General features: G+C 45.2%; 1 protein-coding gene across 2 annotated transcripts; it reads right to left on the bottom strand.

Moving 5' to 3' along the window:
- Positions 1-3,791: 3,791 nt before the first annotated feature.
- Positions 3,792-12,424, bottom strand: LOC123043866 (condensin complex subunit 1). Of its 2 annotated transcripts, none has more exons than XM_044466452.1 (17): positions 12,182-12,424; positions 10,190-10,515; positions 9,948-10,108; positions 8,731-9,871; positions 8,463-8,654; positions 7,322-7,978; positions 7,051-7,224; positions 6,882-6,949; positions 6,549-6,771; positions 6,356-6,455; positions 6,139-6,254; positions 5,994-6,051; positions 5,422-5,573; positions 5,117-5,312; positions 4,454-4,930; positions 4,271-4,370; positions 3,792-4,147 (listed from the first exon to the last, which is right to left on the bottom strand). In XM_044466452.1, exons 1-17 carry the CDS (start codon positions 12,327-12,329, stop codon positions 4,141-4,143), a joined length of 4,296 nt encoding a protein of 1,431 aa, XP_044322387.1. In that variant the 5' UTR covers positions 12,330-12,424; the 3' UTR covers positions 3,792-4,140. The 2 variants fall into 2 exon arrangements, with proteins under 2 accessions (XP_044322387.1, XP_044322388.1); XM_044466453.1 differs by having other exon boundaries at positions 4,454-4,870.
- Positions 12,425-15,348: the final 2,924 nt, after the last annotated feature.

The raw sequence follows: 15,348 nt of genomic DNA, 5'->3' as shown, positions 1-15,348 counted from the left end.
TAGCCCCTCCTCAGGGTTTGAGCATCATGAGTCGGTGCCTGAATTACCGTCTCAACGTATTATTGACGACCTTCCGGTAGTAAAGAAGTCTAGGAAGACAACGAGGAAAGGCAATGAAGCTGATTCTATGATCCAGCCGCCTCAGCAGCCTCGGCTTCAGGACCGTGTAGATATCCCCGATGCGGATAAATGGCATATCCCCGGTCAACCAATCCTACCTGCAACAGCGCTACGGGCCAGATTCGGCGATCTAAGGAGACTTCATGACGATGTGCTGCGGGTAGAGAAAGGCCTCATCGCCTCGAAAGATCCAGGATACCCACTCTACGTGGTTAACGTTCCGCGGCAAATGTCGTACGTCGACAGCTTCCCCGCGGATAAGTTCTTCCTCCGATTTGATTACATATTTGACATGTTTCACGTGAAGAAGCTGGATTTTACGTTTGTCCGCCTTTATGCCTTGCACATGAACTACATCATTGGGGTTAAGCAGATACGTCATATATGTGTCGCTGACCCGTACTACATGCACGAGGGCTTCTTGGGAGTCTGTGCAGAGCAGCGTGAATACGCGAGGGATTACATCGTCAGTTTCATGCTCGCCAATAAGGACAAGGAGGCGATTCTCGTGCCTTATCATCCCGTGTAAGTCATCCGCGCTGCTATCCTTCCTTCGATTTCAATAATTCATTTGCACGGTGGAGGCTAATTAATTTGAGGTGTATTTATTTTGCGCAGCGGCGGGCGCGCCGTCCTCATCATCCTCTACCCCCGATTCTTCCACGCTCTTTACTTGGACTCGTCGAAGAACATTCACAAAAAGGATTACACCCACATCAAAGATGTTCTCGACAGTGCTATGTTTTACTACCAAGCAAGGGGTGGAGAGGTTAGGGACAAGAAGAGAAGGGGCGGCAGGGCCGCCTTCAGCCATAAGACCGACTTCTGCTGCATCCACCAACCGAACGATTCTCTTAATGATGGGTTCTATGTTCTACACCACATGCTGGAGTACAGACGGGATCACCAGAACCTTCACATGTCACCTAGATCTGGCGATGCCCATATTCTGCAATGGGCAAAGGACATAGGAGATATCGAGGATCATCGACTTCGAGCTGAGTTCTATAACATCCAGCGTGAACTTGCCCAAATCATCATGAATGAGGTCGTCGGAAAAATAGGGATGTTCTACGCAGAAGGACAAATGTCGCGGGAAGACGTCCGAACATGGATAGCCTCTCAGCGTCTCGACATGAAGCCTTTCACTAAGCTTGAGGACTATCTCCCTGATATGGATGGATGACACGACATGATGGAGCGATTGTCAATATATGACAATGTGTTCGTTTAGTCCATAATTTCTTTTATGACAAAACTTTGAGTTATGCATGGTGAAACTTTATTTGTGATGTAATTAAACCGTCCTCCTCGACTAGCGAAAATCACTCTAGTTAGGGCATTTTGGGTACGATGAACTTTGTTATTTATGCTTATGATATGTTGTTTCTATTTTTGCCAAGTCTGTCTCTTTCTGTTGTTCAACTATATATGTTGCATATCATCGACTCATGTGACGATGCAGGTGCATAGATCATAGATGGCGAAGAAGTGCTACGCCAGGAGTATATATATGACAAGTGGCCGGAGTGTCAGGCCCAGGTGTATCGGTTTTCGGTTTCCGAGCGACAGGCAGTAGTTAGTTTAGATTCAATGCGAGAGAGGGATACGAACTCATGTACTCAAAGTGATAGCTATTCTCGCGTATATCATTGTTTAGATGGATGACGATGTATTTGCAAGTAATCGAGACTTGTATCGCTATTTTCGAGATTGATGACGAGAGACCACTTTGTGTTGGATGATGATTATGATGATGACATGATTTGATGAGACTAATTGTATGTATATGCTATGATTACATTTGTATGTGGATGATATGCTAAAGATTATTGTATAAAGCCTATTCAAATACAAAACAAATATGCAGGAAAAAAATAATAAAACTAGTAGTAGCGAGGGGTGGAAATTTAGCAGTAGCGCGTCCTTACCAGTAGCGCTTCCATGTAAAGAGCGCTGCAGATAATATCAGTAGCGCCTTTTCCTAAAGAGCGCTACAATTATTCATGAATAGCAGTAGCGCGGGACAGCATGCGCTACTGCTATACGTTAGCTGTAGCGCCTTATTAGTAGCGCCTGTACCCGCGCTACTGAGAGGCCCAAAACCCGCGCTGCTGCTAGGCTTTTCCCTAGTAGTGGGCATACGCGGCCAAGTTTGCGGGACTTGAGATTGCACCAACGACGGAGTTCACGTGGGTGTCACGGGCGCCCTTACAGCATCGGTTCTTCGTTTGGCTGGCCATGAAAAATAGATGTTGGACCTCCGACCGCCTTGCTAGGAGGGGCCTCCCTCACCAAAGCTCGTGTCCATTCTGTGGCCAGCATGAAGAGACCATCGCACACATCATGATCGGATGTGTTTTCGCTCGAGAGGTTTGGAGCAAGGTGTGCCTGGCGTTGGGACGACCAGAAAGTGCTCCAACCGCGACGGAGTCACTTCCGGAGTGGTGCATCAGGCAGGACGAAATCGGGCAACACCGGAAATTGGCTAGGACAATATCTATCTTGGTCCTATGGGAGCTGTGGATCCATCGGAATGCCGTGATCTTCGATGGGGAGGCGCCATCCACACAAAAGGTGCTCAAGTGCATCGATAGCGAAGCAAGGGCATGGAAGCAGGCAGGACTACTACGAGGGGAAGTTGAGGGGTTCATGTTGGGCCTTGCATTGTGGGAGAGTAGCAAATAATCCGCTAATTAGCTAGTCGGGTGGGGTGACTGAGGGCTACCTGTAAATATCTTTGTATTTTCATGTGTGGAGGGTTTCTACCCTTTCCTTCTATAATATATGATACGCACACTCGTGCGTATTCGAGAAAAAAAAACGTTAGTCTCAATCGACTGAGATTTAGTAAGACTGTTTTACTTATGTGTTCTTTGTATTGTCTTGACAGTTTATGAATAGATTGAAAGTTCTCCTGAGAAAAAAGCATGCTTGCGTGGTTACACACCACTAGAGCCGTCAACAACACAGATTCGCCGGTCGCGACACGCGCGAGGTCACAGGAACCACCCGCCACGCAAATCCGGTGGCTGGAGTGGAGCAGGCCCGGGGAACGCGAGGGGGAGCGCGCGGCCAGCTGCCGTCGGCGTCGGCGTCGCCGGCTGAATTTTCATCTCCATCTCGCGATCAAAGTACTACGCTGGGGGGAGAAAACGTGGCTGGGAGCGGCCGCAGATTCGCGGGCAGCGGATAAGCGAGATGCGAGAACGACGTTGGCTTTGCACTCCCGTGGTGTGGCGCGCAGGAACCGTCGCTGCTGCTGCTGCTCGCGATCACGGGGAAGATGGTCGAGGTGGCGACTCGCTGCTTTCCTCCTGCATTATTGGGGGCTATCTCACACCAGTGGGCAGTGGCTGTTACTATTAACTTTCTCCCTTGCTTGCTCGACCCTCTATCCTGTTGCCATCATGCGACCAGGACGACACGATAACGTGTCGCTGTGACAGAGGGAAAACAGTCCCTGGTCCCGGGCTCCTGGCTCGCGGTGAACGGGATAGATATCGCTTGCTCGTCGGTGGGAATAGTTGCGCGGTCATTTTCTTCGATTATTACTATGATGATTCGAGTGGTGAACCTGTGTGCATACAGAAATCCAGAAAGGTTATGCATGTGTAGAGTATAGAATTGTACATCAGCAGGATAGAAGACTAGGCACACAAGTCAGGTTCTGAAGGAACGTACATCATATTGCCTACTAGAGTACTACAAAATACAAATCGTCCTTGACAGAAGGAACAAAATTATACATGTTACCAGCACATATTAGACCAACAAATTATACAAACGGTCAACGCAGCAGTCTGGAGCTGGCACAGATTACCAGCACATATTAGACCAATAATAAATACTACGGTACACACAAGCGTCAGGAAGGAGCACTGGTGGTTTCAGAACTCATCCATGATCTCAAGGCGAGATCTCCACCACACAACGACAAGCGGTTGACACTCGATCGCCACACATCCACGGAGGCTGCAGTAGCTGTTCCATATCTGGGAATATACCGCGGCATCACCTTCATTGTCTGCAAATTTGTCAGTTACGGTTATCTCAAATTTGTGGGAAAATGCATGGGCAAAAGCAAGGACTTGCATTGGCTTTAAACAGTGTGACGCAAAGTACAAAGATTAATGATGCATGGGCGCACCTTCTACTCGAGCGGGTCGAACGCCTAACTGGAGGAGCAACGTCTGCGGAGTCTTCCAAGATAGGTTCTCTGATTTTCTTTGCAGTTGATCGCGTTGAACCTGCAAAATAGACGGAACAAGTCCCTTGAGCAACTGGATCTATGACGTGTTCTTCAGTGATCTAAGCTGGAATTATGGCTTACCTTTGCGACTGCGGACAGTTTTGGATGATTGAACCTCTGTGCTATCATCTTCTGATTCCGTAACCGTGGATGATGTCTGACTTTTTCCAGAACAAATGTTGCCGCTGCCTTTTGTCCTGTTCTCCTTATTTTCAGCGGCGCTATCCGCTGAAGGATCAACATCCTCAGTAGCTTCATCTGTCTCCTCATTTTCAGCACTGCTATCCACTGAAGGACCAGTAACCTCGGTCCCTTCCTCTGTCTCCTCATTTTCAGCATTCCTACCCACTGAAGGATCAGTAACCTCAGTAGCTTCCTCTGTCTCCTTATTTTCAGCATTGCTATCCACTGAAGGGTCAATGTCCCCAGTACCTTCCTCTGCCCCCTTATTTTCAGCATTGCTATCGGCTGACGGATCGGTAACCTCACTGGTTTCCTCTGTCTCCTTATCTTCAGCATTGCCATCCACTGAAGGATCGATGACCTCACTGGTTTCATCTGTTAACGGAACACGCGTAAATAAGTAAGCTCTCTAGTGACCGTTCTCTACTCTCTGGTGCATACATCATAAACACCAATTTGGGTTGTAATGAAGTAATCATACATGGAAGTACTTGCATGGAAAGTAACTTAAATGGCAAAGAACATAAAGGATATTCAGAAAGAAAGAAAAAAGTTACTCACCCTCAGCAGAGTTTCTGTCATTCTGTCCAGCTTCCTTAGCGAGTAGGATTTTATCAAGAGAATCAATTTTCTGCTTATGTGCCTCCGCATTTCTTGCCGTGGCTTCTTGTTCTTTCTTTTCCTCATGAACTTTGCTAACTTTCTCCTCAAATTCCTCAATGCAAGCTTTGAGATCTGGCTTCGCAAACTTCTTACACTGTTTGGACAAATTGAGATAGATCAATGAAAGCATAGAATTCACAAACTCAGACTTCTGGTTTCAAAAATCGTTAAGCGTATGCAGCCATTGAGGCTATGCAACCAACCTTTGCTATCACGCTTCTGAAGTGGTTCAGCACAGAATCTTCACATAATGCATGCTCAAACATCTTGAAATTATCGATGAGTTTCTTCAAACCTTTCTCAGTGAAGGTTAGCTGAGAGAGGCAGTAAGAGATATACTCCCACTGCCTAACATCTGAAAATACAAGCAAAGAAAGAATCATACATCTGAGAAAGCGGTGAGCACAAAGTTATACAATTCATGAAAAACATCCAAAATAATGCATGCAGTAAATCACGTCTGTTTCAGGGAGAACAGAAGACTGAAATGAGAGTCAAAGAAGTCAGCTGGCTTGCTAAATTCCCATGCTGCTAACTTCTGCGGAGAAACTTACAAGACAACACGTAACACAACCTGCTGATTCACAGCATTAAATCTTTGGTTGGTGCTCTCATTTTATTCGTAATTCTTAATTTCCACTCATCAAAGTTTATTTATCTCGTGGTTTCTTAAACAGACATCGAGTGATCAACAGTTGATTAGCAATTAATGAAAGCACACACGAACAACATAAATATTCAGTATAATCTGATTGGAGAAGTAAGAATATAATACCATTTACACCAGCAAACCTATTGCAAAGCTTATCGACAAGAGCTTCCATTTGTTTGTCCTGAAATAACAGTTAGAAATTAATATGGTCATCAAGAGATAAAAACCAAAGTGCACTAATGGCAGACAAAGAAGCGGCATGTTAGACCTTTTTAATAGAACCAATTAAGAATTGCATGATGTTGCGAAACGTTTCTTCCTTGAGGTGTTGATTGCACAGTCTACTCAGAATATCTGGAAGAAGATTATAAATTGGATTGCTTCCTGCACAGTTGCCAAAGGTAAAAAGGAGGTAACCATATTAGCTAAAGTCTAACTGCAGTATTAAATTAAATCAAAAGGGCTGGCACATTTTATACATGTACCTTTCTTTGACAACTCATGGAAGAAGAGTTTTGCAAGGCTTGAGATCCTCTCATCTTCATCTTCTACCCTCACCGCCATTTCGTTGATATAGCCTTTAACCTGTAATAGGATTTGCGAACGTGTTTCAGTGGTGGGAGAGAGAGAGAGAGAGAGAGAGCAGAAAGAGAAAGATTGGCAGGGAGAGAGAGAGACCTTCATCATGTCATTCAATATGAGATGAGAAATGACCAGCACAGCATTCTTCCTCACAGATGCCGATGAATCGCTCAATCGGGCATATATGTGTTCTGTCCAAGGTTCTAAGAGGTTTGGAAAGCGAACTGCTAAATCACCAAGGGCTATAGTGCAGTTAGATCGGACAATTTCAGAGGATGCGTTTTCCACAACAGTAAATAGGATCTGGAGATTTGCCTCGCTGCAAGTAGAGCATATAATGAGATTCAGTGTCGTCATAAATTTGTAGATAAAACAGGATGCTATCCACAATATTAAACAAACACAATCAGGTGGATGTTGCTTGCGTACCAGAATTCTGCATCAATAATCATTAGTCTGCAAAGAGCAAGCATTGCAGAAGCATGTAACTCCGGGAACTACACCCAAAAAATAATATTAAGTCATGACAAAACCGCAGAGAGCAATGGAATCCAAACATTTCAAAGATGTACAAAGGGCAATACAATAGAATACAAACCTTTTGCAGCAAAGTCAGATTCCTGCAGAGTTTTGATAGAAATGGTCCGCAATGTCCAAGAAGGTTCTTTTCACAAGAAAAGGAAACAATCTCCCTTTCAGCATTTTCAGCAAAGAACTCAATTGCAATATCTCTCGTTGCACCAAGTCCCAGTTCAGCATTTATGTCTTGTGCCTGCCAGCATCACATAAAGAATAACAAGTTTAAGTCACATGAAACAATGACAAGCCAAAGTTGAAAAGTTCAAATGGATGTAACAGACAAGAATTACCTCCGAATTCTTGGAACCATCTACCTGACTATCCTCATTGGTGGACTGTGATTTTTCATTCTTCTGTTTCTGTTTGTGGATTTTCTTAACAGAAGTCTCAATGTAAACCAAATGGTTGAGTGCTATATGACTAATGACAAAAAGAAATCTACCCAACTTCATGGCTGATAACTCCGTAATTGTGGAACTATTCTGAGTTTCAAGTTCCACTCCATTAGACACGCCATCCATTCCTAAGGCACTGAATACAGAACTGAGGGATTTCTTTGCAATCTCAGCAGCAAAGATTTCAGGTGCAGGGTGTAAGGTATATATGGCACTTATAGCTTTATCTGTTGCTCCATACCATATTTTCTCTGGAAGCGAGAAGCTAGTTACCAAGCTTTGCAGTGCAGCAAATACTCTGGTACTAGTACTTAGTAATTTGATCTTATCTTCTTCTGATAATCTTTGCAGGGCAAGGCATGCAGTTCTAGCAAGTAGAGGCTCTTCCTTAGCCAAGCGCCCAAACCCAATGTCAACAATATCTTGCAAGTGAGTACCCAGAATGCTAGGAGATGACTTTGCGGCCATGCAAAGAATTGATAAAGCTCCACGGCATTGCACTGGCCTTACACCGTTGATGTTGAAGCAAAAATAATCCCACAAAGCTGACATCTGCAAGAGGTTGTGGGACTTAGCAAGTATGCTCCTCATGAGCAAAATAAGATACGATGCATCACTAAAATAGTACAATGGCATTCAACAAAACGGCTATGCTTAAATAGGCCTAGGAAAACATTGGTGTGATACAGCTGTCAAAGTACACCTTAATAGCACAACAAATCAATAAAACTTATCATTAGAATCTTCAAAGGAAATTCTCACATTGAGGTATTGATGAGCTGGGAGCAAAATTTTCAGCATGCATCTTAAATTCACAATTGCTGGATGGTCTAAAATTAGCTCTCTCACCTACATGCAAGTTAATAACCCTATCTTGGACTTCCACAGTACAATGCAATAGCAGACAAGAATAGAATAACCTAAGCAGGAACACATCTAATCAGTATTCGGTACACACTGAATTCTATATGAAAGAGTGCATAGCATTGCTGTTGCTACAAGTATGAGCAAACATTAAGGGGAAAGAAGAGCGCACCGTGTTGGATGAAATCTCTCCTTTCAGTACCAATGAACTAACTAAGCTCTCCAGGGCAGCAAGGTCGCCAATGCTACAGTCGATGTTGAGGTTTATCAAACTTTTGGCTGTTTCTGTTGGGATCCTTTTTGTGTATATGGCAATGAATGCGCTCTCCACTGCTTCATATATTGATTTGTCCTGAGAAAATACCTATAAAAAGCTAAAATGAGTGAGGAAAATGCAAACAAAACATGAGTTCACAAACTAGCTAGTTCTGGGACATTACCAGAGGTAACATTTTTCGGAGTGCTGCTTCTGAACCTTCAACCTGAAACTGTCTGCATCTCATTAGCAGAAGAATAGTGTTCTCGACATCTGTGGCTGAAGATGAAGCCAATAACTGGATAAGAATTGGCATTAACGACGTTATACATGTCGTGAATCGCAGACCAGCCTCAAGGGATGCAACCAAAGCTCTGATCTGTTCTAAGTTTGTTATATCTACAAACATAGGATCTTGATCTGTCTGGTCTTGACTAGAAGGTAGGCAACTGTCACTGACACTCTCGTCTTGCCCCACGGTCACTTCACCCAATGGATGATCATTCACAAGTTCACCTTCCGCAGGAGACTGAGATTCCTTTTCTTCCAATTTCTCCTTGTACTTCTCTAAAGTTGCCTCAAAGGTCGTGGCCCTTAGTTGAGGCCCAAAAGGGTTGTGTTGCAGCATTGTGATGAGAAGTTGTAGTGCTGATTTCCTGACGATTGCACTTTTATCCTCCAACCTCCCTGAAGCAACTGATGCCACTTCATTCCACAGGCCAATTGAAATAGCATTTTCTTCACACAACTCTGCCCAGACCTGAAGGACACGACTCCTCGTGTATGCTGACACATCCCTACAACGCTCGATCAAAATTTCTAGCATTGCCTGCTTACTTCGGAGCCTTATGGAATGAGCACTGTTATTTCCATCAATGTCTTTGAAAGCCTTTGCAGCCAACTTGCCCAAGACCCCAACAAGAGAATTCCTAATCTTGTATGATTCCCCACCAAAATGTGGTATTAAAACACCAAGATTGGTAGACATAAGTTTTGGCAAACGATCTGCAAGTTCTACTAAGAATCTCCCAACATTGTCAGCACCAGCACCATCTCTCACATAGTCTTTCGGGTCAGTGCGACCTATTTCCCTGATCAGGGAAATTGCCAAGCTTCCATCACCAAACTTTTTCTCTGCAGCAGCAACTGCTTCAGCAAGATGAGCGACAGTGAAATCATATTTATGGATCAAATGCAAGACGGATGCACTGGTTTGAGAAATCTTTTGATGCCTTGTAGCTATTGCACCAATTATCCGGCATAGACCATTTCTTGTTTCCTCATCTTTTAACACATTTTGATTCTCAAAGAGAACATAAGTACACCTATGCATAAGAAGGCAAAGTCACTATAAGAACAAGATTACTGAAAAGTACACTATACCAAGGTTCAAGAATTTACTTTGAAGCAAAAGATAGGTATCGCTCATCAGCGCCGCCTGGACCAAAAAGTAGTGTAAGGTCAGCTTCAAGAGAATTAGCGACCAGATTCATGATCCGCCCTCTTTGCGCTTCCCAATTCCAAGCATAAACAGGGTTCTTCTTCCGACCATGTGCTGTCACCTAAATCCAAATGGCAGAAAAAATTATTTAAATGTAAAAAGGTTAAAAAATCTGAAGAATCATATGGTTTGGACAAGTTACCTTTGCCCCAGTGCCACTATCAGCTGAAGATTCCTGAGCGAGAACAATGGAGAGGAGGAAAAAGGAGTAGATCTTGAGGGCATTGCGGTGAGACGCGATGCGGTCAGTGATAGGGATCCCATCAGAGGGGGATGACATGGAAGCTCGTGAAAGGGAGTCAATGTTGGGCAGAAGAACACTGAGGTTGGAGCGCAAAGCCTCAACAAGATTGAACTTAAGCCCTGGGGGCAAGCAAGTGAAGTCACGCACAAGAGAGTATATGCTATTAAACACATCCTGTTCCTCGATGCAGAAGAGTTCCTTGTCAGACAGATCAAATGATGTGCCTTTAATTTAAGTCAAACCAAAAGAACAAGTTAGTTCATAGTGAAAAAATAGATATACACACGTTGACAAAATAAATAACTACAGTACTTTCATATTCAACAAACTAAAATAGTTTAGAGAGTCTAAATATTGGTGCAAATGTTTCCTAAGCAGTTGACATGCTCATTTGATTGTTAATGTAATGCATCAAATCTGAAAACATCTTGCTTATAGAGCAACTTTAGTTCAACATTAGGCACATTTGTTTCAGTTGTGATCATATGAACTAATGAACCTGAAAACCATGTCATTCTTATCTTTGTCCTTTTTTCTTGTATATTTCACCTTTTAAATATATTTTCCAGTACGGTCTTTTCCATTATGTTTCCTTCAAAAAGAAGGGACAATACTTCCACTACACAAGGTAACCAGTATTTTGCAAAACGTCTTATAATTCTTTACCGAGGGAGTAGTTTTGATGTAAATCACCAGAGGTTTATTTTGCAAACTACTGGTTACCTTGTGTAGTGAGAACTAGCTTACAAAAAAAAATGAACAGTTAGAGCACATGAAAGTTGGCAACCTCTTGTATGACAAGACAACTTTAAAAAATAGGCAGTGTTAGCTCTGGAAAGATAAGTGACTTTTCTCAAAATGTTCAGGACACTTATTAGAAATTCAACTGCAGACTAGGTTTCTGTCCATGTGAGCAAAGATTGAGTCCAAAAATAATTTAAGAACTTCAATGTGTGATAGTACACTCTTTTAAGGAACACCAGAAACAACATTGACTTAAGCAGGGCTTGCCGATCTGGAAGCCCAAAAAACCATGGAGAACAACAGAGATGAAAATCCAAAAGGCATCAGGAATTTGGGGATGGATGCGACCAATTCATTGTCTGGGTCATTTAAGGAATTTCTGGTTATAACAATTAAGTACTACATTTCATAATGATGCATAAGTTTGATATTATAATCAACCCATACCAGCAGCACGCAAAGTTATCTGGTCACTTGAAACTTAACGGAAGAAAAGAAAAATACTAACTACTGCAGGCTGTGGGGTGTAAGTTGACGTCAAGTTAGATTACTTAGGTAGACTACAATGCTTTACCTAGCATAGCTTTACTTTGATATGTTGCACGTTCCAAAAGCAGCACATAAGACCATCAGCTTCCAGAAAATCCAGCAAACACAGAATGCTCGATAATCCGGATTAGTAAACCAAGACCGAATTAGCTCAAAAGGGCAACACAGTGTGTATCCCAGCCAGACACTCAGATTCCTAAGGTGGGCGACCAACATGACTCATTTCGAGTCAAGTTATAGCTCGGGAAATGTCAAACGACAGTGGGGAACTCTTATTTCTGCGGACGTGAGTGTTCAGTTAACTGTGGTTTGGCTTTCAAGATTTTGAGCAAACATTCGAGAACCCAATTGCGGACGTCTGCCAAGACTCGAGCAGTAGGGCGCTAGACACTGAATCTACGGGAACTAGGGTTTGCAACCTCGAGATGGGGGCAAATCGGGCAGCGCGGCCGCGCCGCGCCGCGCGCCCCCAATCTAGCGCTCGATTTCGGCAAGCTCCGAACGAAACCGTGAATCCTACGGGGGATTGGGGGGGGGGGGGGGGGGGGGGGGGGGGGGGGGGGGGGGGGGGGGGGGGGGGGGGGGGCGGGCAGGTACCTTTGACGAACTCCTCGAGGTCGGCGGCGCGGAGGGCGGTGACGGCGACGGGGGCGTGCGGCCGGAGCGACGGCTCGCCCTCGTCGTCTCTGTCGTCGTCGCGCTCCAGATCCCGCAGGCTCGCGGGGAACACGAAGGGCGGGGCCATCTCGCCGGCGGCAGGAATGGGGGGAGGCGGGAGGCGGAGGCGGAGGCGCGGAGGGTTTGGTTTGGCTTCGGGCTGGGAATGGGAGGGGGGGAAGAGGAGTGGGGAGTATTTCGAAATCGGGGAGCGGGAGGCGTGAAATTTTGTGAGGTGGGTCGTCGGGTTGGGGGCCCACATGTCACTAGGTGGGTGCCACCGCCCGCCGGTGCTGGAGGTCGGATCTACTTTCTCATTTTTCTTTTTCCCGTTGTACCACTACCACGTTCTTACGCCTGGGCCCCACAAACAGTGCCGAGTTTGGACTCGTCGTGTCACACTTCGTACCTAACCTCTTTGGAACGCACGATTACAATTAAAATTAAAATTGTATGTATATTGGTAACGTCAAATTTGTACAAACTAGTTACTCCCTCCATTCCAAAATTCTTTTCTTAAATTTGTCTAGATACGGATGGAGGGAGTATTTGGATGCTCCATGAAAAATTCACAGGAAGTTGTTTCCTTACGAGAGAGGGGGAGGAAAGGACAAATAAAGACACATGTTAGATTGAACTTCTCAAACGAAGTGGAAAAAAATCGCATTCAGGTGAACGTTCAGAATCACCCGAAACTTAAAGAAAATGAATGATTTCTCTATGAACTATAAAGCCAATCCTATTATCTAAAATGGCATCATAGGAATTTTCCTATGAAATTCATTTTCTTTGCAGAGTAAGACCTTGTTCGGCAACCCTCCACTCCCCCACTGCAGAGCGGTGCTCCATTCTAGCCACTCCCCAGATTATAGCTGCATGCCGCTCCGCTCTGGAGCGGAGTTGCGGAGGGGAGGGAGTCCGAACGGGCTATAATAAGACGTTTTATAGATCACTAAAATGGTGAATGCCCTGAACTGCTTAAAACAAAGCAGCACGCGACCCTTTCCCATACCCACAGTGTTAGCAAAATCGCCCGAGACCAATGTCGATCCGTTGGCCCTTCGCCACATGTGTCAACCAAAGAGGACCATGCACCCAACAATGCACATCGTGTCTGCGCCGACTTGGAGATGCAAAGATCCTGACACAATCCCTGCGAGTGGGATCAACAGCCATACACGCCCGGATCACCCCACTTACAAACTACCTCAAGTGGTGGTTGTAGCTGCACCATAAGGCTCCCTTTCTAGCTAGACAACCTAGTAGTTGTAGTGTTTCGTGAAACAAATTCAACCTTTCAGCACACACGGTATGGGTAAAAATAATTTAAAATGGCAGGATTTCTACATTCATTAAGAAGAAAATAATTGTCTGGTTAATTAGAGAAAATCATGCGAAAACCAAAGAGTTGCCCAGTTAATTATGGAAACTGTCAAAAAACCATCACAAACCGCTAAGCGGTACACGAAGAATACCACACACACCACTGCAAGAGGGCCTCGCTGAGACAGCACGCAAGCGTCATCATCATCACTCCTCTCCTAGAAGGCGTGATCAACATCCCTAAAACTTGAGCAAACAATTTCAACTTCACTGTAGGTGATCGTCGACTCAACTCACATTGTAGAGGTCATGTGGAGTTTTATGAAGATCCGCGCAAGAATTCAACCACCTGCTACTAGACAGCGCAATTCCGACTACGATGGTGAACTACAAAGCAGAACTAGGCACGGTTGGCGCTGCAGAAGATCACCGAGCAGGCCACCTGCTAGCTGCTTGTCATCGTATGCCACCGGGGCGCCGCCACCGCACTTTCTGCTTCATAGCAACAAACAATGCGAGGCAATCTCATGGACATGCCGGAGAAGAGCGAATGCCTCAACCATTGTCGCATCTTTGACATCGCTCCCCCCATCATCATTGGACCCTTCTAGGGAATATTCGGCCAATTTGGGCTACGATTGTTCTTCATCGGTGCTATTGAAGCTGTTGGGGAATGTGATAATTTCAAAAAAAATCCTACGACCACGCAAGATCTATCTATGTGATGCATAGCAACGAGAGGGGAGAGTGTGTCCACGTACCCTCGTAGACCGAAAGTGGAACTCGTTATGACAACGCGGTTGATGTAGTCGTACGTCTTCACGATCCGACCGATCTTAGCACCGAACGTATGGCACCTCCGCGATCAGCACACGTTCAGCTCGGGGACGTCCCTCATACTCTTGATCCAGTTGAGGCCGAGGGAGAGTTTCGTCAGCATGATGGCATGGTGACGGTGATGATGAAGTTACTGGCATAGGGCTTCGCCTAAGCACTACGACGATATGACCGAGGTGTGTAACTATGGAGGGGGCACCGCACACGGCTAAACAATGCCAACTTGTGTGTTCTAGGGTGCCCCCTGCCCCCGTATATAAAGGAGCAAGGGGGAAGGCCGGCCGGCCCTTGGGCGCGCCAAGGAGGGGAGGAGTCCTCCTCCTAGTAGGAGTAGGACTCCCCTTTCCTAGTCCAACTAGGAGGGGGAAGGGGGATGAAGGAGAGGGAGAGGCAGAGGTAAAGAGGGGTTGCGCCCCCTCCCCTAGTCCAATTCAGACTCCCCTTGGGGGGGCACCTCCTAGGCTGCTGCCCTATCTCTCTCCTAAGGCCCACTAAGGCCCAATACTTCCTCGGGGGGTTCCGGTAACCCCTCCGGCACTTCAGTTTTCTCCGAAATCACCCAGAACACTTTCGGTGTCCGAATATAGCCGTCCAATATATTAATCATTATGTCTCGACCATTTCGAGACTCCTCGTCATGTCCATGATCACATCTCGAACTCTGAACTACCTTCAGTACATCAAAACACATAAACTCATAATACCAATCATCATCGAACGTTAAGCGTGCGGATCCTACGAGTTCGAGAACTATGTAGACATGACCGAGACACGTTCCAGTCAATAACTAATAGCGGAACCTGGATGCTCATATTGGTTCCTACATATTCTACGTAGATCTTTATCGGTCAAAATGCATAACAAGATACGTTGTTCCCTTTGTCATCGGTATGTTACTTGCCCGGGATTCGATCGTCGGTATCTCAATACCTAGTTCAATCTCGTTA

This window comes from Triticum aestivum, chromosome 2B (genome assembly GCF_018294505.1).
Source record: "Triticum aestivum cultivar Chinese Spring chromosome 2B, IWGSC CS RefSeq v2.1, whole genome shotgun sequence".
Lineage (NCBI taxonomy): Eukaryota > Viridiplantae > Streptophyta > Magnoliopsida > Poales > Poaceae > Triticum > Triticum aestivum.
Note: the sequence above shows the minus strand (reverse complement) of the source record. Positions and strands in the feature narration are given on the sequence as shown.